This window comes from Culex pipiens, chromosome 3, assembly GCF_016801865.2.
Source record: "Culex pipiens pallens isolate TS chromosome 3, TS_CPP_V2, whole genome shotgun sequence".
NCBI classification, from domain to species: domain Eukaryota; kingdom Metazoa; phylum Arthropoda; class Insecta; order Diptera; family Culicidae; genus Culex; species Culex pipiens.
In genome coordinates this window covers 47,418,260-47,441,789 of record NC_068939.1, presented here as the reverse complement: position 1 = coordinate 47,441,789, position 23,530 = coordinate 47,418,260, and the positions used below count along the sequence as shown (strand labels likewise).

At 41.8% G+C, this 23,530-nt stretch overlaps 1 protein-coding gene across 5 annotated transcripts in view; it reads right to left on the bottom strand.

Annotated features, from left to right (window-relative positions):
• Nucleotides 1–20,939, bottom strand: part of LOC120412582 (calcium-transporting ATPase sarcoplasmic/endoplasmic reticulum type) — a 39,283-nt gene extending 18,344 nt beyond the window's left edge. For 2 of the 5 annotated variants that reach the window (XM_039573096.2, XM_039573092.2), the window contains exons 1-2: nt 12,036–12,263; nt 6,493–6,636 (exon numbers count right to left, since the gene is read on the bottom strand). In XM_039573096.2, the coding sequence (XP_039429030.1) occupies nt 6,493–6,610 (118 nt within the window). In that variant the 5' untranslated portion in view covers nt 6,611–6,636; nt 12,036–12,263. Of the gene's footprint in view, nt 1–6,492; nt 6,637–8,551; nt 8,816–12,035; nt 12,264–20,806 lie in introns of those variants that run through there. The other 3 variants (XM_039573093.2, XM_039573095.2, XM_039573094.2) reach the window with 3 other exon arrangements.
• Nucleotides 20,940–23,530: the final 2,591 nt, after the last annotated feature.

Sequence of the window (23,530 nt, the reverse complement as noted above, 5' to 3'; positions counted from 1 at the left end):
AACTGACAGCATTATCGATTTGTAAACAATCTCTGCAGTCCAAAGGTCTGACAGAAGTCGTTTAGAAACTGACAGCATTGTAGAATGTTATTGATTCTACGAAAAAATAAAGAATATTCAGCTTCAAAAACAAAATTCACTGCTCAGCGCACCTATTTCCCAGCAAGTTAGCTTTCCTACTTCTCTAAAAGGAAAAACTTGTTATAACAGACGTGTGGCGTTCACCTAAACGGCCCGCGAGCACTCAACCGACCCGCGCAGCTCGTCGATGACGTTAATCCAGTTTTCCTTTGTTCCCAGCGGGTGCAGTAAACATCTACACCACGATCTACACCTCAGCAGGGAACAGCCGCTCTCCTCGCATCACACTGCCATCCCAGAGGTGAACGCTGGATAACCAAACAAAACCAGCAGTGTTGCCAGCACCTTGGCCTTCGGCCGTACGATTTGTCCAACCGATTAGCACCAACCCCCCCGCAGAAATAGATCTTCGAGGCCTTGAAGATCATCGCCGCCGGCTTGATACGATCCACCTGTTGTGGCCTAGATCGGTCCCCAACCGGCTGACGGCCGTAAATTTCGCCGAGTTTCGCACCGCGGGCATCTGCGGAGGCGTCCGCGATCGATGAAAAAGGGCTGCTGGCGGCGTAGTTCTTGAGCCGCAGCGCAAGGTTGTTTTGTTTACATTTTTCGGGGCCAAATTTTGGCAACCTGCCCGCGGTTTCGAGTGCCGAAAATAGCCCGGAGGTGCTCAAGTCGTCGTCCCCGGGCAGAAAACCCCTTTGAACCGGTGTCGTCGTCGTCACCAGGACGCGACGAGGACGCGCACAAACAAGGTTGCACCAGAGCGAGTGCAGGAGGACACATACTCGAAAAGTAAACATTTATTTTCGACACGGCGCGGTTAGAGGACGAGTCGTCGGGGAAAAGATGCTGTTAGGTTTGCCACTTTTCAAAGTGGGATTTCGAACTGGGTTGACGGGGCAATTGACTGTCACGGCTGGAACGGTTCCGTGGTCACGGTATGTGGATTGGGATTATTTGTGGTATTTAGGAGATGCTGTCAAACTTTCTCACCCAACTGTGACAAGAAACAAGACCAGACTGCGTGATTAGGTTCAAAGAATTTCTTATGGGGTGTTAACTATGACAGATTCGTTTTGATCCCAGATAGAAAAATATCTAGCTATAGAATCAAACTGACAGCATTCCAGTTTTGATCTAGTTCTATCATATTTTGAACAACAGAGCAACAAAATAATCATTTCCACAATATTTACGTTGCAGAAAACTGACAGCATTCGGTATTCGAATCGGCTTTCGTTTGAACTTGTTCCATTAATCGAAAATTCAATCGGGAGGCGACAATTCAATTATTCGTTCTTCCATCCAATGCGTTAACACTTTGCCCTGCCAGGACGTCGAAGCAAACGGAAGAAAGATGTTCATTCATCCACAAGTCCTTAATTGGGGTGGTGCCTGTCAGTCGCTCCAATAAAAAGGGTTTTCCCCGCCGACCAGGCCAGGTTCCGACCTGCAATCCGACAGAAACATGCTGGAATTTGATTTGAAACAATGTCTTCTTCCACAAGGATTGTTACAACAATAAAAAATCAAACCCAAGTCACTGTCGGTGCAGAGTGGCCTGAGAATAGCGTGCAACCTTTTGAATGCTCCACTTGACATTGTGTCCTCCGGGCCGGTATCCTCGGTCTCGGGCTTTGAAAGCATTCCCACTTTGGCATGCCACCACAACAACGTCAGAAGGGTCGTTCACATGTGTGACACCTTCTCCAGTTATTCATAGCCTCAAGGATGCCACCCCCATATTAGCATCGTATCCTTTTGCTGTCAGCTGTGTGCCTTCGGACGATAAATTGCCGATGATGCGGCACGGCCGGTTCTGACCTGATCCGGATGCGGGGATCATAAAGTGTTGTGATTTATTTGACCGACGCGGTTGTTTGAACTTCGTGCATCTTTGTTCCAGAAAGTGACCCAAATCGGGGCTCCCGGGCTCAAGCAAACACCCATGACTTTATCTAGCGCGTATCACTCATCAAACATCTGCCAGAGTCATCAACCAGTGCAAGGTTTAATGCAGAAGCACTGTGTGTTTCCAGAGCATCAGAACGCCAGACCAATACGTTATTTATTATTCTACTGGGGCAAATATTTTCCTGCGCCCACGAACTGCTTGAGCCGAGCCGCGGTCCTCACTGTGAAAATGGGAAAATTTCCGGAAAATTGTAAAGCACACACTAAGTAATATTTCTCGCGTGCGGCCTTCAAATCGGAACCGGCCAAGTACATTAAAGAATTTTTATTGTGTTCCTAAAATAAATCGAAACGTAGGCGTTGCTAGCGACTCCAACTTGGTGTCTGTAGAAAACTCACACAAAGCATCATAAAGTTATTCCTCAGTAATGGACTAAATTAACCCGAGATATTTGCCTTCAAAAATCTTGAATCATCCCAGGGCTGCTCTTGAATAGCTTCCCGACGCCCTCAAACGCGAGGCCACGTGTACTCTTCCCATCCCTGGAAGGCGTGGGAGGCGGGAAAACACAATATTTACCTTGGCGCCGAAAGCTGACCGGCTGATGTAAATTGATTTGCAACGATTTGTAACGATACTCGAAGATCGAAACTCTCGAGGGGTGAAACTATATTTTGGCCAGATTTTTTCCCTAGTAGATCAATCATCCCACCGGTTCGGGACCAGATTCGGCGAGTTTTTCGACCCGGTCAAGATTAATTTGTAGTGCAACGTGTTTTATGTTAAAAAGTAAAAATAAAGCTGCTCGAAAGGTACCACCACCACCTCCACGACCCTTTGATCTTTCTGACGAATCCTCGCCTCGCGCTACTCTCGCGGGGGCCCCGTCTGAAACCCGTCGATGCTTTACAAGAGGCTGTGGGGATTCGTTTGATCTGGGAGATAGATAATTTGCGCCCGGCCGTTTGAAGAAGGTGAAATATTAAGTGAATATGTTAGGCAAACCCTTTATTAGTTTGTTTTTAATGACCGCAGGGTAGATTTGGATTAAAGAATGATCAAGGATAAATAAAATACGTAACATAAGTTTTCAGAACCAAACATGACTAAACGAAAATACAACTGACAGCATAGTCAAACCACTTTAATTTTGTGTTCTGACATCTTGCTTCGACTGAAAACAGCTATCCTCAAATGAAAAACGCTCCGACGTCTGCCAGACATGTCGATATTAACTGACAGCATCGTCAAAACTGTCAAAATTTGATTGAATTATGTCTATGAAGAACTTATGATGTCAGCTTATATTTTTTCTATCTTACAAGCCGAGCTGAACGAGCATCAAAATGTAAACAATAGAAAATGCTGTCAGTTTCGCTTTCTAAATCGATACTTGCAAACAAAGTCATTTCGCCAAATAAACACGTCGCAGTGTTACCTAAATTAGGTTCTATTTACACTGCCAGAAACCTAACCGTAGCACCATGTCCCGTAAACAACACAACACTTTTCGAGAGCGACCCAAACTCCCCAAACAGGACCTAATTAACGGTGTTCACCGGCGCTTTTTCCGTGCATCGCGACCGCGTCTGATGCGGTTTACGAAGCCGAAGGAGGGAGCGGGCGTACCTAAACAGAACAAAGTGCTCGTTTACCGAGTTGTTGGCGGAGTGGAGGAGGATGTTTGCCGGCGGATTAATCTCGGCTCTGTTGTTGTTTGACGAGACGCCATCTAGCAAGGGGTGGCGCGCAGGAGTCATGCTCTAATCAGCTGTTCCGCAGCTTGCCACAACAATATTACAGCGAGTGCGGTGCGAGGGCGAGCACGTGCGCGGGTATGCTGTCAGTGCAAGTACGTGGACATGTTGTCGATAGCAACACACGCTAATTGGGCTAATTGACGAATCGTTTTAGTGTAGGACACGAGATAAATTGCTGATCCCGTAACGGTAGGCCTACGGGAACGGTTACTATACACAGCACGCCACCCAATAGGTCTTATCAATTGAGTAAATACCGGGAGCTGATAAGGGCCCACAGAATTACTCTGTGCCAATAATGTGTGGCCCCAATCCAGAGCACAATTTATGTAAATAGTCCCCCTCGTTTCTGCCGTGGCACATGTGCCGAGACGTTCCGCGTGTTAACCACGTCTGCAGAAGTTCAGAGTTCCAGGTTGCGACGGAATTCGTTCGTTCTGGCCCCTCATTTCTCTTTCTCTGGAGGGAATGAATAATTAATTAGCCGAGATACTCCTCCAGAGAAATGTGTGCCAATGTCGAGAGGCGGCAGGGAAAAAAATCTACGCCGTTAAATCATTTTGCAGGCAATATTTACTTTTCGGGAGAGAGGCTGCTTGAGTCGTCACACCCCCTCGCCGCTCAAGTCAGAGCCAAAGAAGACAAAAAACGGAAGGTGAGAATGTGGCAAGTGTACGCAAAAAATGGGCTGAGAATTTGGGGTTCACGTGCTGACAGCCAATTTGGCTGAAACGGGCTTTGGGCAGTCAGGGGTAGGAAGAAATCTTTTGGTGGAATTTTTATTTCCAAGATTTGGGAGAGTCGGGTAGGTCAAAGTGGAAAAGTTTGTTGGATTAAGTGGATTGCAAAGTCCTGTCGTAGGTAATTAAGAATTGCTTTTCTAAGAAAACTGTTTGGAAAACTGACAGCATTGTTATTCCACGTGGTTTCACTCTTCCTCAATCAGCTCTCTTACTATCAGGGTATAAAAATTATCTGATCGATGTTTGAATAAACTGACAGCATTTTACAACCGATCGAAATACCTTCCAGTCACAATAAATTTTGAAATTTTCAACGCCCTGTAATAAACACGTTCCAGCGCCATTTCAAACCCTTAAACAGGCCAACAATCGATCACGAAAAGCTACTTTCCCGACTTGAATAAATCAAAATCAAGTGCAAAATGTACGTGACTTGTCGCAATCGGCGGATCCGGACCAGCGCGCTTCAAGGCCACTCCGCGCAATAATTAAACACGGGACCTATTCCAGAAGTCGCTGGCCCGACACTCGTGCTGTCAGTGCGCAAGACGCGTCCGGCCGCGTTGACAGCTCTCGACAGCTGCTTCTGAACAACCCACCGCGGTGTTGCGAAAAACAACAAACATCCGCGCAAATTCGTCGTGGGTAGTGGGTCTTTTGGGAAAATGTTTTACACACTTGTTTCGGCGGTTGGGAGTGCCTCGTAATAAATTTTCGCGATGGTGTTCCGAGTTGTGGTTCCGAATTTCGTGAACGCTTGTTCATGATTTTAGGAACTGATTTTTCTCCGTGTGAAGATGTAAATTTGCAGATTTGGGTACGAAGAAGGTTGACCCGGAGAATGACTTGCTTGGGAGTCGCGAAGACGAAATTTGGCCCATTTACTCTTTCATTTTGCACGAGATAGAGTGCAGTCTCTTGTAGTGCTCCCGACTCCCGAGGCTCTGGTAAGTCTGGAGAAAGTTTTTAATTGAGTTAAGAACGAAAGTTTGGAGCTTGCTGTAAGGTACACTTTGCACCTTGAAGCTTCAACAGCATGAATATTGAGCGGTGAATTGGAGCCTAACATTTCAAAAGGGCACAAAACTTTTGTAAACAATAGTGTATCCCTTTCACTCGAATGGCAGTTTACATAAGGTGTGAAAGGGACACACTCTTGTCTGAAAAAGTTATGTGCCCTTATGAAATGGCAAGCACGAATTTCCTGACCGGGACCTTCCCAACTTGACGAACTTTATTTGTGCCCCATAACTTTGGGCAGATAACCAAATTTGTCTTTCTTACGAATGAAAGGTATTGATTTCTGTTAAAACTGACAGCATTTTTGGTGGGAAACAGATTAAATCGGACTGATCAGAAAAGGAAAACTAACTGACAGCATTTTCAAACACGTCATTTCGTTGAAAATCATGAGTGTGGCTCATTACTAGCTGGATACAATCTAGATTTCACTTCTGTGACGTGGAGCCCACCCCACAATAAACAAATCCCTGACTGTAATTAGTTAGTCTGCACGCTTGAACTAGAAAAAAAACTTCTCATTTGTCGCGCACAGTTGTTTGTTTGTGCACTCCCCAAGTCGTCAGAACAATCTGACTTTGATCTTGTTTCGATAACAAAACGACCACGCGACCCGACCAGGTTCTTCACGTGTAGACCCCCTCCCCTTAATAAACACCGCGCTCGATCACGATCACGAGCGAGTGAGCACAGGTAACAACTAGACGAAGACTACAACAACAACCTTAGAAAGATGTTGCTCGGATACAAACACACAGCCATGGGGGTAACCTGAGCCGCCGCGATTACCAGCGAGCTGCTGCTGACGTAAATCGGCACTAGCTCAACGTGTCCGGATCTTTCTACGACCACGTCGACGGTTGTGGTGGTATGATTCCTGCTGTGAGTCACGCCGATCTTCGCGGCGCTGCACTGATATGAGCTGAATTTTCGCGTAATTTACGAGGCAAAAGGAGTTTGTCAGACTTACCGTTCGGGCCATATTTCTTCTGGTATTCCTTGACCTGATCAGGGGTGAGGCCCTTCTCAGAGTCGACTCGGAAAAATCCGACACACTCTTCGACGGTCTTGCTATGGCCGTCCTCCATGGTGAATTAGCTAGTAACCGGCAGTTCTGTAAAGTAAAATAATGAAGGGAAAATACCGATTAGAACCGATGATTTCGGGGCACTTTGACGTAGTTGGGGAGATTGGAGTGGGCTCTCTACACGTGGCCGGTGGAGAAATCTGTGATGCCGGATTGGACGGTCGGCGAATTTCGTAACACAAATATCACTTTGTTTCTTCTTTTTTTTCGTAGCACCTGGCAGTTGTAGCAGTCACTCGAGAGTTGTTTGTTGAGTTCGGAGAGCGCCAGGTCGGCTGTTTGTTCAGTGTTTATTGAATGTTCACGTTTTTTTGTTTCGAGAAGTTTTTTTTAGTGGATAATTAAAGCATTCAATTGGACTTTGCGCACAATAAACGAGTTGTTGTTTGAAAATTACTTTTTTAAACAATTGATTTAGATTTTTCGTTCTAATAGAATTCAGGGAAATAAATTTAAAAATATTCCTTGTTGACATCAGTTAAATTTTATTGAGAATATAATTTTATTAATAACATAATGAGTAATTTAAATTCATCAAAACCAAAGTTCACCAACCTTTGCTGCCGGTGCAAAAGTAAAGCAAAAAGAAACTGACAGCCTGTCAAAACGTGTCAGCCCCAACCCTCTGGCACCACTGTAAATGGCTAGAACGTTTGACAGTCACCAAAACCTCGAAGAGCCCACGTAGTAGTATTAGTGAAGAGCCCACGTTGTTTATCGTGGGCTCTTCACTAATACTACTGCGTGAGCTCTGTGAGTGTAGCAGTATTGGTGTTGTCTGTTTGTTTACACCAAATCTTCAAGAAACATCACTTTTTGTGTGTGCAAATTAGTTACGAAAAAAGATGAAAACTGTTGCTGTCGATTGACCGGTAAGATTTGCTGGGTAGTACTGGACCGGGGACTGGCCAAGTCCCGCTATTGATCCTTCCGAACAACTCGCTGCAATCTCCGGCAGGGAGTAACCGACCAAGTGCAGAAACATCCGTGATTCCGGTGATTGTGGCGGAGCTGGTCTTTCCGAGCATCCTTCGAACACCTTCTCCGAGGACTGGCCCACTACCACTGTTGACTCGCACAGGGAATGGAAGGAATCGCGTGCTTGTGTAGAATCCGACCTTTTGTGGACTCACAAGAAGTTCATCGCGAAGTGGTCCGAATAAATCTGAACTTTGAACTTGCAAAACCGTCTTCATCGCTACTTTGCGGGGCATTTATCCATAGTCTCTGGCGGGTAGGGTCCTTCGGGAACTTGTGTTTGGAAATCCGTCCCGTGTCGTTATTTTTTCAAGGAAATCATTTCAGCATTATGAAATTATACCTTTGTTTACCACGCGGTTTGTTTATTTTCAAATTTTGACAGCAAATGCGTTCTTCATCTTCTTTGTTGTCTTCATGTTCGCGTCGAACATTTAGGTTTCATAAACATGGCCGTCGTGACAGAGGGCTGGTCAGCCCGCCCGACATTCCAACAACTGGGACCCTCACAACCCGGTAGAAAACAATACCGGCTAGTGGGTCCCAAAAGCTAACGGTTTCGAAGCCAACGTCGTTGACACTTGCGAGTTGAGGTTATGCCAAGGTATTTCAACAATTTGGAAATTGTGGGAATGCTCCTCCGGCGTTTCGCCGGAGGTTTTTCACCCGTACACTGCCACGAGCGTACCTGTGTGTTGGTGCAAGCTACACGCAGGCAGAGATGAAAGGGGAACCGTGTAGTCGTTACAAGACCACCTAACCTCAAAATGTAGCGAGTCGGCATACCTTGTGTGTGGAGGAGCTACTAGAAGTGCGATTTTTGTTCTAGTCATACAGGATGGAAAGGGTTATTAACCGTAGCATGCCGTGCCGCGAGGAATTGGGCAGCGAGTACTCGCTGGAAGAAGCAGTACACCCGACTACTACGACGACCCCGTTTCGCTTTGGCAGCGTAAACACTTACGTGGTGATTTGCTCAGGCGTTCAACAAAGGAAAGAGAAGAAGAGCGAACTGGTGGTGGTGCCGTCTCGCTCCGTCGGCCAGCGCACAGCGCTGCTTCCGTTCCTTACGGGGTACTCTGGTGGCTCACTTGGAAACCCGGAATTCCCACGGAAATTGTTGTACTTTTACAGTTGAACTATATACTAGGGTAAAGGAACTAAACTTAGCGACTAGGTAGTAAAACAACACTGTCCCCACTGGCTTAAACTACGCCAATATCACAATATGTGTCGCGCATACACTCTTCCGCACAACGCACAGACTTCTCGGCTAATCCTTTGTATATTCTTCGCTGGCAGTGTACGACACTGCGAAAAAAGAACGGCAAATGTCGCGCTTGTAACAACACACTGTAAACAGAGACAGTGACAGCTTCGAAGTGTGTAATCCTTGGCAGCAGAACACGAAGCGCACGGCCAACTACTTTTCGCACACACACAGGCGCCTGCGACAAGTATTGTAATCCCAACACCGAAAAAAAACCACGCGACACCCCGCGAACCACACACTCTGTCGGCGGAATTCCGTACTACCAAAACGTCATCGCGCTGCAACGTTCCGGCCCAAGCAAGTCCCTTCGAAAAAATCGCAACCGAAACTAGCACACGGCCTGAGCAAAAGAAGTACGTCGAGGATTCGCGAATAAGTGTGTGTGTGTGTGTTTGTGTGTGCGTGCGTGTGCAATGATTACAATTTGAGGAAGAACAGCGAACGCGAACGAAGCGCACACCAGATCTGAAGCGAAACTGACAATCGGTCGGCAAGAGCGCAGCACGGCCACCTAGATCCGAGAAAGACGTCGTCCAGCAGCTGGAACTGGTACCAATACAGCCGCCGACAGTAGCCGGGTGTTGGACCAACACATGGAAGCGAATGCTTAGCGGGGTGGGAATTAGGGGGTGTTTTGGGAAAAAAAAATTGAACAATTTTGTTGTCTTAAAAATAAGATTGAAATGGGTATCAACCCGTACTACTCGCTGCCAACTGTGTTGTCAAAATGAGTTACCTCTTTGTCGATTAACATTGAACTGGCTTGACTCAAGGCAGATCCGCCAAGGTTAATCAGCATTAAGGTAATGTAAACTCGAAAGCTGTCAAAATTAAACCACCCTGATAAAAAGGTCACCAACTTGGTCACCAAAGTAGTTCAATGAAAATCAACAATTGACTGTAAGGTTGATGTCTACGAGATGTCAGGCTGACAAAGCTGAAGTAGTCAAAAGCGATTCAATTGGATTCTGAAATATGGTTTAAGCTATTGATATTATTTTGCACAACGTTAAAGCTGATTTTTCTGAGTACAATAACCTACTACCGCATAGGATCTAAAATGGATTTGAAATTCATTAAAAATTAACTTCGCGGTCCTTCTTGACAGGGAGCATCCTACTTGACAGCTCGATCCAAGGAGATAAAGACCTTAGGGAGCGTTCTTTTATTACGTAACGCAGTTGGGGGGAGGGGGGGTCGGACGGCGTGTTACGCTCCATACAAAATTTTTAAAATTTGTATGGAAATTTTGTTACGAGGGGGGGGGGGGAGGGGGTCTAAAAATCCGATTTTTTGCGTTACGTAATAAAAGAACGCTCCCTTATTCCGATATTCATACAAGATTTTCAATGATCGCGAATGAATCTTTGGAAAAACTTAATTAAATATGACTCCAACAAACTTTTCATTCGGCTAACATCGTCAATTTCCTACACCGCAAACATTTCAACCCAGTATTGGTGCAACGCAACCCGTCGATTATCACCTGCGAGCAGCTGGCTCCTTCTCCCACCCAGTAAAAAAGAGACAGCAGCTCGCGCTCTTTCTCTCTGCATTTCACTCCAGCCGCACAAAAGGCCCCAGCTGTCACACGGCAATTTGGCAACTATCAGTCCTCACAAATACACTCGTGCGATTCGCCGATAGAGGGAGAAAGTAACGGTTTCTTCTGAGGCGTACAAATGCCACCGGTCAGTTTAGCTGGAACAGCTGTCAAAAATGACGGATCGGGCGACAGTTTGTCGGACAAAGTGCTGACATCTGGCGGAATGCGATTAGAAACCGGGCGTTTGTCGGACTGGAACTGTGCGATTTGATTTGACAGTTTCGGGTTTCAGCTGTTTCAACAAAGATGGCGGCTTATTTAACTATTCGCGTCTTGTTTCACCTTGAAGTTAACAGAAAAGGTTGTTGAATCTCTGAAATAGAAGTCCGTGAAGAATGTAATTAACGATGATGAAGTCGTTCGGAAAATGTAATACAACTTCCTCGTTTTACAAACGTCCTTTGAAGCTCTAGAGGCCCCACATCTGTTTCGCACGATGTGCCGCTATTACGAATTGAAACTGCAATAAAATGGCGTAAAAGCGATAAAATAAATACATATTTTTCGCCCAACGGTAATTGGTTGTTTGTTTACGCCGTGATGGCTACAAAATTGACAGCAGCGTCCATTTCCTCGTGCGTTTCGCGCCGATTTTTTTTATGAATTATGGTCCATTCATTAAGTTTTATTTTGGAAACCTCGGCGCGCACACGTGCGTGTGCGTGAGAAAGTTTAAATTTAGAACGGCTCCGGGTGAAACCTGCCGTAATTTAGCGCAAATCGATGGGCTTTAAATCGAAAGGAAGAGGTGAGTTTGTAAACACCTAAAGGGTTCACAGGTCAGTTCAAAGTGCGCAATTCGATGCCATTGATCAACGGCGTTTCGCGGCTAATTGAGTTACGACATAACGAGTGCGTTCGGACGCCATTTGCAACTGACAGCACTCTCAAGGCTGTCAGATGAAAAGCGAAAAGCGCGCTCTCACACACGAGACTTGGGGCAGCCGTGGTTAAAATTGGACCACGATCACCTGGTCGAATCTATTTCGGGCAGGCCGAGACGCGAGGATGGTATTTTGCCTTGCCTTTGGTTGTTTGATTTTATTTATTTGTGCAGGTTTGGCGGTCGAGATGTGTGTTGATGGTCGTCGGTCTTTCACCGTTTTTTTTTCTAAGGCGAGAGGTCCAGTGTCCGAAAACCAAGAAGGCGGGAACCGGTCAGTCCTGGCCACCTTAGACACAAACTTGAACAGCTTCTGGGCTTTATTTAGAACACTTGTGTTGATCTGTTTTGCCCACACTTCACTGGGTGACCAGAGAGTACAACCCCGGAGAGATCACTTGAGTGGTTTGGGGCTATTTATAAATTTATGATTTTAATTTCCCCCTCTAATTTACTGTCGAACTGATGTGAACATCACTCTAAATTTTGGTTCATATTTTCCTGGGTGCGCATTTGTCACATAATTTGTCCGGAATGTTTCAATTTGCGTGCTCCGGAATGGATACGGCGAAGTTCCATGCAGGGATGCCAAACGTCCGGATCACTCCAACCGTTCCAAACTGTCACATATTTCCCCCGTTTACACACTACAAAAGCCACTACAACCACTTCCAGCAGGAACTTACGCCGTATTTTTGCGGATTGAATCCTGTCACAGCACACTGCAAACGACACCAGGCCCCAAACTGGTCGCCCGGGTTCCAAACGGGACAAACTGCGCGATCGCTCCTCAGCGAGCCAACGGGAGCAATTGAGCGCACTACCCACAGAAGTGTTATATAACAGACCTCGGAGGGTGCTGTACGACGGTAGAACGGAAACTAGCTGCGCACTGGTGAACAGATCGTCTCCGACTGAGCTGGTCCGTCCACGGTGGCAAGGATCGACACGGAAGTCGGCGGCTGCGCACGAGCGGCTCACCGTGCGCGCGCAGCTCTCAGCGAGCGCTCGCGCTCACTCTCACTCTCGAAACTTGCTCATCCCGAAATCGGCTCATTTTCCCACGGTGGTTTTCCACGGTCCCAGATGGGCGATTTTCCGGACGCGCGCGTGTCGCGTAATCCCGGGAAAATCGCTCTCACTCTCGTGAGTGCTCGCGCTCGCGAGCAACGCTGGCTCGCTCTCAGCTTTGCGCGTGGTGTAATTATTTTTACTCGCGATCCCAGGGTCGCCCATATAATATTAGATTAAACGTAATATTATTTTTAAAATAAAGACGAATTATTCATTCGCGGTGCGAGGCAGGCAAAAGAGCCTATACACACTTCGAAAAAAACCTGTAAAATTCCGTCTTATTTGATGCACATAACTGGAGCGTCAAAAAAGACATAAAATTACATCTAATCCTAAAATTACACGACTCGGCCAACCTGATTCAGTGAGTGTAATATTACATTGATCACTATTTTATCGGTAGCATTTCTTATTGGATTGCCAAATTATTCTTGTTGGAACAAAAAATCACGTTCAGGATGGAAAAAAATCATATTTATTTGTACATTATCACTACAAATTGAAAAGTATTTTAAATTTTCACTTCTCTTACACTATGCACATGTTTCTTATCCTGATCCGCTCCCAAAAACCGTAATCAGATCCGGTTCGGTTTTTCTTCCACATCCGACGAACTGGCCATCTTCCATCAGGCCATCTACGCTGTTTTGGCCGCTAATCTGGAGGTTTCTCGCTAACATGCCGTGCCTCAAAACCCGGTACTTTTACTGCATGTTTGCTGGTCTAAATCAGATTTTCTTCCGGGCCATTTCCGGAGACGTTGCCAGCTGCGGTTCCGAACGTACACTTGCCGACAAAACTTGCTTCAGGTAACAGAACCTGGTTCAATGGCAGAAGCTTGCGCAGGAAAGTGGTTGTGGGGAAGATTACGGTTCCAAAGACCCAACAATTCCATTTGAACCTTGTTCCGGGAACCGGGATCCATCATGATGATTAGACCAACCTAAATCGAGAAATAAACAACACACACTTGGGTTAGATTTTCAATTTCATAAGAAATCGATAAAACTTACCTCAAGAGTTGATTATCTGGTCATTCTCACGCAGGTTCCGGCCCGTTTCAAACGATTTTTAACAAAAACTGCTCCAGCGACCTTGACGGCAACAATTATTTTTGAGACTTCAAACATGGCTGACGTTTCTGGTGAGGCTTTACACTGTCAAACGGATCCACTTAAAGTTCAGCTAAATTTAACCGAAAATTACATCAAAAAATACGCTCCAGTTATGTGCATCATTATTGACCGAAAATTGAGTCACAAATAGTTGAATATTACGTTTCAATAATGTAAAATTGATCTTCGATATCAACACGAAAATTTTGACAGGCTACGTCGAAACAACCACAATTTTACATCAAATAATTGATTACATGATTCAAAATTGCGTTAGAATTATGATTACGTTGAATGTAAAATTCATAATTTTTTAGTGTGTATTCTTTGAAACGATTTTTTTTCGTGCAAAACCACTCTCACTCTTTGGCTGGCAACAATAATTGGCATTGCAACTTGTTTGGTGCCAAGTGGTTGTTGGATGCAGAATTTCGTTTTTAAAAATAGGGTCCCCCGCTCACAACGGGTTTCCCGCCAAGCCACGGTGGCGGCGGCCAGTTTTGTGTACAGAATTGCAGCCGAATGCATCAGAACCGAATTATTGTGCGAAAGGTGAATTCGGCAAAAATTTACTTTTTTCTTGGCAATGGTTTGTGGGGTTGCACCGCGTTTCGCTTTTCAGTCGTTATGTAATTATAAAATTTATTTCTGGCATTTTTGATGTTGATTCTTCTGGCAACACTGGAGTTGTAGGATTTGATTGACTTTCTATCAGCGTGTAGCTGTCATTTGTGTTCCAATTATGAGCGAAACCTCAAAAGCGTGTAACTGTCACTCTTCATATTATGCACGCTGAACAAATTCTATCAATTTGGTTTTATATCCAAGATTGAGCACTTTAATTTTACCGCTAAACCATGAAAATTCAGTACATTTTCCGAGAATCACTTCGAGCCATTTTATCGCAATCGATCAATGTAAATTAAGCTTCATTGTAACCCCTCCATCTGGGTATGACTGTATCAATTTTCCCGAAATCTAGGTCGGCCACATGCAGCAGTGACTGACCTGTGCCGTTTTCCAAACAGACGTGGTTTGCTAGGGAAAACAAAATGTAAAAACATGTAAACAAGCGTAGTTCTGCGTGTGAAAACACACGCTAAAACAACACAAAATTTGACCAAGTTTGATAATTCTGTTTCGATTATCGATGAATGAGTTTTCATTCATCATCGCATAATTTCCCTTCTCAATTTTCTCCGATGAAGTTTTAATGCTCGAAATCGCTCAGAAAAAAATCGACAGCAATATGGAAAACTAATACAGCCCAAAAAAATGAAACCAATGAAAATTTTACGATTATCACTTTTTAATACACGCTCATTTTTTCCGGCTCACAAGCTGCCGAAAGTTTGATTTGCTGCGCTGAATTTTATTGACCCCCCCCCTCCCCCCTCATTCTGGTTTCTTATTTTATTGGAAAGCGAATTTGTGGGGGGTGCGCCGGAAAATCAATCCTAATTTGACCGAATGGGTCATCGTGCGCTAGAGTGGAGCCGGATTTCCACATGGAAATCGTTAAAATCGGGGAAATTTTGCTTCGTGGGGCAGGATGGGGCGTGGGGACCCGTAATAAATAAGTTTTCGACGCTAATTATAAGTTTAACTTGCGGCTCATTAAAATATCGTTCGATTTTGGATGGTGGGCGTGTGTTGGCTCGGAAAATATTGAAGCTAGTGGTTGTGCGAGGAGCAATGTCAAAACTGCAATTTCGGAGCGTTGTAAACAGTTTGAACATTGATTTGAAGGCAGTGCTTATATTTTAAAACCTAAGTTTCTCAATTATTCGTGCAAATAACATAACTGTCAACTGTACACGCTAATTCTTAGTTAGTTTCTTATCGTTGATTTTTGGGATTTTCTTATACTTGTGCATAACTTTGATTGTTAGGAACAGATTATCATTCGTACTGATTTTCCGTGCAAATATCTAAACTGTCACTTCTACACGTTAATTGTAAGTCGAGAAAGTCTAGCTAGAAAAATCAAAGACGATCATACGGAGTAACTCATTTTATATTAAATTTTAGTAAGAAAAACAAAAATTGACCAACCCAACTGACCAAAAAAACCCATTGTCCACAGTGCAGTGGAATTGCAAAAGTCCCAACCGAAACAAAATTCCTGCCCGTGATAGTTCAAATATTGGCCCCGGTGACATTTGAACAGCGAAACCGTTGCCAAAACCTCGCCGCAGGGCCAATTCCGAGAGAGAGAGAGCGAGTGAGAGATCCGGTTGATCAAGTGTCCGGCTCAATGTTGGCCAACGTCCTATTTTTGGTTCTAGTGTCTACACCACAACTACAGTCGAGCCACAACTAGTCTTTCAACACTTGGCCACGTGCTGCCAATGGGGCTTGCCTTGAATCGAAGGGGGGACGGAACTCACTCATCTGTGGTCGGAGACTCCCCCGAATCACAATCGACACAGTATCGGTTCCCAAAAAAAAAATTTAGTCGACGAGAATGAGCTCGCCGAAAGGGAACGAAAGATTCAATTTACTGGAAACATTTAGGGTGGGTTGATTCGAACCGATTTGGCTCCGGTCCCAGATTTGGCCAACCTTGTGTGTTGTGACGGAGGCCGCAAGGATTTGCAATAAGTTGTTCGTACTTGAATTTTCTTGTGCTGTGATTTTCCTCGCACACCCCACTACACCATGGTTGGTTGGGTTTACTGGTTGCTTTTTTTTTGGTTTTGTTTTCCACCAATGCGAGACGGGAACGGGAAATTTATCGGAAAATTCATTGGAAAATAGTGATGAAAGAGGTTGAGTGTGTTGCGGATAAGTTGAGGTTTTGGTTGAGTAGATTTTGATCAGTTTTCTGGATTTTGCATGAACTAAGAAAGTCGATAGAAAGCTTATGATATCTAGAAGCAATAAAGTTCAAATTTGATATTCCGGACATTGCTTGAAGATTTTAAGCCTGATAAATCTTACTAATCAGAATCTTAAATGTTAAATGATTCCTTTTTATATATCTAGAGTTTTTTGAATAGGTCCTATAAACATATGAAAGACAATAGCTTATAGGACCCTTTTTTTTTAAAAAAAAAATCAAGATATGTTCTATGATTTTCATAGTTTGAACAAAAAAATATTATAGAAATAAGGACAAGCGTTGTTTCTTAAACACAGATTTTTTATAAATTTAATATTTTTAGATGCTTCCATTTTAATTTTAATTTTAATTCAAGTTCATAATGGTTTCTTGTCGATTATAAATTAAAATTAAGATATGTAAAGAGAAAAAAGAATATTTTTTAAAATTAGAATGAACAAGTACTGCATCCAAAAAATAGTTGCGCAGTTTGACAACTGACAACTGTTTTTTTTTGTAATATGAATTAAAGATCAGCTTCAACCACGAACAAAAATAGCCAACAATCAAGATTTAAAAATCTCTTTAAAAAATCTTTATTACATTATTTTAAACAATTGTTTGACGTCATTAAAATTTAGAAATTAAAATTTTAAATAACATTTTTTGTAACTTAGGGTAAATGCATTTAATATGGATCTACATTGATGGAGATTATTATTGAGATTTCTTTTCGATCAATTGCATCATGAATAATTCTAGAAATTGGTTAAAAATTAACCAAGATACATATCAGGGTGGTTCAAATTTGAGGTTGTGGGGAAAGATATTTTTTCAATTATTGAAATTTTTGAGCTTGTTAACCCTCTACAACCCAACCCCGCCTCTAGACGGGCTTCGATTTAAAAAATCGCCAAAAATCCATCCATTTTTAATCTTCAAAAAGCATTGGAAAGAAGAACTTTTCAAATTTTGGAAAATTTTAAGGTTGGAAGTTTGACTTGTTTTATGTGACTTTGCCAATGTTTTTAAAAATGTTTTTTTAGGGGTCAACTTTGGCTGTGTTTTTACTAACATTTCCTTTATTTTTAGTAAAAAGACGTATGCAGTTATTTTTGTAGTGACCCTGACTATGTCTCTACGCATTTTTTTTACAATTTAAATGATAATGACGCCATTCTATAGCAGAAAATGTGAAAAACGAGCAAAAAATTGAAAAAGTGACTGTAAAAACATGAAAAAATTAGATAGGCAAACTGTAATGATAGGAGGTGGCAGGATAGGCCAAAAACTACCAAAACCAAACATAAACTAAACAAGATAAATGCAAATTAAAATACTAAAAATGAAACAAGAAAAACATAAAACAAGAGAAGTAAAGTTTTTCGTAGAACAAAAGTTGTTCAAAATGACCTCCTGAACACGGAAAAAATAAAAAAATTCGAAAAAAAACTTTGGCAGTAGAGGGTTAACAATTTTTGCGATACGTGAAAATATCAAATAAGGCGTATAGACCAACTTCTTGCGATTATTTTGGTTTATACAATGTTGAAGTTTTGAGCTTTTCAGAATTTTAAAAGAGAAAAACTTTCTTAGAAATTGATCGTACTGACAAATATTTAACTATAATTTATTAATCTGACAATTTCAACCTAGACTTTGATTTGTAAATAAATTGTTTTCAGAACTGTTGTTTAGTTTGTTCAATTTTATTACCGTTATCATTTTATTATCACTAGATTGAGTTAAGAAATCGACCTTTGTTAAAAACAAAAAACTATTAAAAGTTACTATTAGATTGAATAAATACTTTGAAATAGTTAAAACGTTGTTCTACAAAGTTTAGAGTATTTTTTATTCTATTATTAACAAAAATGCGGTAATAACAAAATGCATGCCATTTCAATAACAAATACTGTTAAAATAACAAAAAGTGTTATGGTATATTCTTGCAAAATCCATTTTTGCATAATAGTTCAATAACAGTTTATGTTATAATAACAAAATTTGTTATTGGTCTGATATTGGTTCGAAGCCAAAACAACTTTGGTATAACATTTTTTGTTATGGAAAAATAACTCCAACTATTATTGGGATGATCGGATTAGTTGTTAAAATAACAAAAAATAATAACAGAGATTTGTTCGAAGAATAACTAAAAATGTTATTATTCTGTTATTACAAATAACAATCCAATGAAAAAAAAAATTCAAAACGGCGAATAACAAAACTTGTTATAAATAACATAAAATGTTATTGGCCTAGTATTTTCAAATAACAAAAAATGTTATTCCCACGTTACTTCCGTCTGCTCGGGAAAATTTAATCAAATGTATCCAATAAAACTCTATTGTAAAAATGTTGCATTACAATAGTTTTAGCCACATGGCAAACATCTTGATTTTTTTTTTTTCAGTTAGAACAGGTTCAGAATAACAAAATAAGTTCATCGATATCCAATCTAAACGCATATAAATTCACAAAAAAAACGAATAAGTACAGCCCTTATTAAGATTGTAGTTCCAATTCGCTCCAGTTGGCGTTATTTAATTAATTTCGCTATTTCTTGTTATATTTTAATTTAATTTAGGTAGTTAATTAAGTTAAGTTAATTTACAGTAATATTTTCCATTCTTGATAAAATATTGACACTTTTGACTTTTGTAAAAAAAATACTATTTCGATTTTTACAATTTCGATTTTTAACAACTAGTTTTGATGAATTCTTTTTCGGTAATACTGAAATAGTGAACTTAAATTGAAATAGCAATTTTAATCAAAAATTGCTCGGAAACATTTTTTTTATTTTCAAGATTTTCATTACATTTCAGTTCAGACTGTGAAAAGTTCATCTGATTTTTTTGACATTTCAGATGTAAACAAAACTATTTTTACATTCTTGTAATGCAACCAGCCACAAACTGTCTCTGAAAGAGACACATGGTCTACTGATTTTATCGTCCAATAATCTAGGTTATGTTGCGCGGAAGGTCATAAATTAGCTTCTAAATGCAAAGGTAAGAATACTCGAAACCCCACTCGAGTTCGAGAACATTAAAATTCCTAACAACTCTGCTGTTAAAAAGTTTATTACCCGCCCGGCAACAAAGTCCGCAAAGATCAAGGCAAAAAATCGGTAATAATGGAACCATCGTCCAACGAAATTTCGGCTCAGAGAAAAAAAGACAACCACACCGGCAACTGGGTCCACAGACATTGCGTAACAATCCACCCAAAAGTGAATAAACGGCTAAAAATAGGTCCCCGTCGTCGGCGACGACTTCGACTCTTCCAAGCTGACGACTTAAGTCATCCTAGTCGTCTAAGGCTAAGACCAAGACTGAAAAGAAGACGAACACGAAGAAGATCTTCCTCCCAAGCCTGGCCCAGTCGAAAGAAGTTGACAAAGGACCAGGCTCCTCCGGGGGCCCCCGTGACTTGCGAGGACTAAAAATAGGTGGTCCCCCCCTCCATTGGGACCATTAAGGGGAGGGGAGGGAGGTCAGCGGGTGCCGCTTGACCGGTGCGGAAAATCGTGAAAAGTGAGAAAATATTTTAAGCTTGTTGTTATCTCAGGCCGTTGTGTTTTCGCGCCAAGTCGTAGTAGAGGCAGCAGCAAATTTTCATATTTCACGCGGTTGGTGACTTTGAGCCGCATGCGCCGCCGCCGCCGCCGGATTTTTACCCGGAGGGTGGTGGCGGGGCGGGACACGGCGTGACGGAAAAGCTGTCAGAAAGGCGAAATTTTCGTTTTGTTGCATAAGTCTCGGTCAGTCCGAAATTTTTCTCACACTTATTTTTTTTTTGGTGGCGAGGTCGCTTTGTGGAAGATCAAGATTGATCACCGCGGAGTTCACTGAGGTGTCGCTCGAGGTATTCCGGCGGATCGGGTGCACCTGTTGGGCCCGAGGGGTCACCTCGAGACCGATTCCTCAGCGATTGATGCGCAGAACTTGGAGGTCGAGCCAAAGTCATTGGTTCCCCCCCATTCCGAACTCAACTATCGTAGAACTTTTTCAGACTTTCATACATACGGTTCGATGAGAACCATAAGGATCTTCTCTCCGTAACTCCCAACTCTGTTATTTTCGGATCATCTGCTACAACTGCTCCGACAACCGCTGTCCCAGGTCAGCTCCAACAATATCCAAATTTGGTCACGAACTTGTCACACTCGAGTTGCAGCCACTTCTAGAGTTCTTCACCGTCCTCAATCACAGATTTCTCCACAAAAATCAACTAGTCAACAGTTTTTCAAAACACTTCCAAACAACTCCAAAGATTTCAGTGCTTCGTTCACCACGTGGACCACGTGCAAGGTCCTCCACTACCCTCCGCTCCCCCAAAAAAATCCCGGATTATCCCACCAACAGAAAACCCCCCTCGAAATACAGAAAACAAAACAACACGCGGAGCGATTACTCCACAACCTAAAACAACTGACCTGTTCTTGAAAGGTCGAGACAATCGGCACCGGACCCGGCTCGGCGTGTCCTTTTATAAACTCTGGGACCGCGCGCCGCGTCCAAGACCGGGCCCAGCTCAGCCAACCCCACCACCTTAAGCGCACACACACACCGTCTTGAGCTCGTCTGTGTGCGTTGAATTAATTTTTCCTCGGGAAAAACGCACCAACACCATCGTCCGGTGGGGGGTTTCTTTAGATTTTTCTTGATCGGCGCTGAGCGGCGGGAAAATTTGTGCTTTTCGAGCGACGAATTTTGCCGTCAATTTGCATACCTGGGCGCGTTTGTTACCATGGGTCACCCATACAGGCGATGTTGGGGTTTTCTTTATTGTGGTTATTGCGATCAAGTCTTAGACGTTGGTGTTAGGGGACAGGTGCGTTGATCGATCGCTAGGGTTGACTTATTCAAAAGTAATTGAAGTGACATTGAGATATTTGTATGAGTCAAATCAACTCTAAACAACCTGATTTCATCTTTAGATGAGATAAATTTATGAAAACCCAGACGGTCCCGGTGGCATTTTTCGAGACGAGATTTGTCTGATCACGCCTTCCGTCGGAAGGGAAGTAAATGTTGGTCCCGGACTAACCTACAAAGGTTAGGTCGTTAGCTCAGTCCAGGTGTAGGAGTCGTCTCCCTGGGTCCTGTCTCGGTGGAGTCGCTGGTAGGCAGTTGGACTAACAATCCAAAGGTCGTCAGTTCGAATCCCGGGGTAGATGGAAGCTAAGGTGTAAAAAGAGGTTTGCAATTGCCTCAACAATCAAGCCTTCGGACACCTAGTTTCGAGTAGGAATCTCGCAATCGAGAACGCCAAGGCAACGCTGTAGAGCGAATAATTTTTTGATTTTGAAATTTATGAAAAACAGCAATCTTATCTGTTTTTATTGTCTCGTTTATGAACATTACACAACTTGCAGCAATTCATCTCATTCATTCATCTGGTGTCATCTCACAGAAAAAATCTATTCAAAAGTATCTAATAAAAAAACTAAAATTCTAACTACAAGCCTGATTCTCAAAATTTCAGTTTTATACAGTTATGCTTCTATCCAACATTTGAAGGAGATCAATGTATTTATAAATATATATTTATTCCAAAAAAATTAAAAAAATTAACGATCTGAAGTCCCAAAAAAAAAAAAAACTGTGGATCAAATATCTGCATTTATTTAATAATGCATAAGTGATCGTTATAAAATGTATTCTAAATAGTTTTATAATAATTTTTACTAGATTTTTAGTCTAATAATTTAGTACTAACGAATACCTTTCTTTTTTTTTAGAAAAAAATCATTCGTGCCGACAAGAGATGCCACAACAAATCTTCGAACACATGATCTGCCTCTGTTCGCATAAATGTCCCATATCCATTTTCACCACCTTTGAATTATTGCCATTTGGTTCAAAATCGTGTACTCTTGCAGACAAACTAAAAATATTCAGTAGGGTAAATATACCCATTTTAATCACTCTAAGCCGTTCGAACAATTCCCATCACTTTTGCCGTTTTCCGCTATTAAATCAACATTTTCAGAGGTATCATCAATGGAGAGTTGCTTGCTCACTTTTATTTGAGCTATTTATTACTTTGGAACAGTCAAAAACACTTTATGAAAGCTGTAATTCACGATCAAAGTACTGATAGGTCGGTAATAGAAATAGGCTGAGAAAGGGTATAGTTCCCCTACTTCTGGAAGAAATCAAGCTTTTTTTTCTCGAAAACTTAGCACGAAGCCTTATGTGTGGGACAAACTTGCCTTGCGTTTTTATCAGCTAGCTGTTTTTGCATATGGGATATTTATGATAATAATATAAAAAGTGATGTAAATAGATCTAAACTGGATATTTTTGGTTTTTCTGAAAGATTTTGAAGAGATTTTGAACCAAACTGCATAAATAACTCAAAAGTGATGAAAATGTGTATGGGACATTCAAGCGAACAAGGGTAAGCTTTGTTGACAACATTTTGAAAAAAAAAATAATCTTTTACTAAAAAGTAGTAGTAAAAGTAAGCTGGAGTAGCACTGAATGAATTTCTATTTAGATATTATAAATTTTATCAACCGAAGAGTACCTTTAAAGATTTATGTATTTACAGTGTTCATATAAGTTTTTTCAAGAAACAAGAAAATCTGCTTAATAAAGTAAAAGTTCAATGATTTTGAAAAATGAAAAATTGGTTATATTATCTTTCAATTTTGAATACAAAACGTTACAATAAATCTGCTTAAAAAATATAAGTACATGAAAAAGTAATCCAAGAATTTCGAAATGACTAAGAAATTTGTTGCATTAAAATTATAAAATATTTTAAAACTCTGTTTCAAACACACTTGAAACTTGTTTTTTTTTTTACATTTTTAAGGGGTTATATACATGTAAATCGGCAAAAATGTCAGAGGTTGGTTTGAGCACACACTCAAACTTTTTCCAAAATCTGTTTTCAGGGCATCCAAATATACATTTTTATCTATTAACAAAACAAGTTTGAAGACATTTGGTTGTATCATTGCTGATATATGGCTAATAGCCATTGGCTATTTGAAGTTAGCAGTTTTAAAAACCGGGTGCCACGATATCTCAACACTCCTTCGTCCAACCCGGCTCAAAATTTTGATGAAGACTCGTTAAACCGGTCCCGTGTGCAAGACGAAGGCCGATTTTCAAAAAGTTTATTTAAAAAAAAGATAAAAATATTT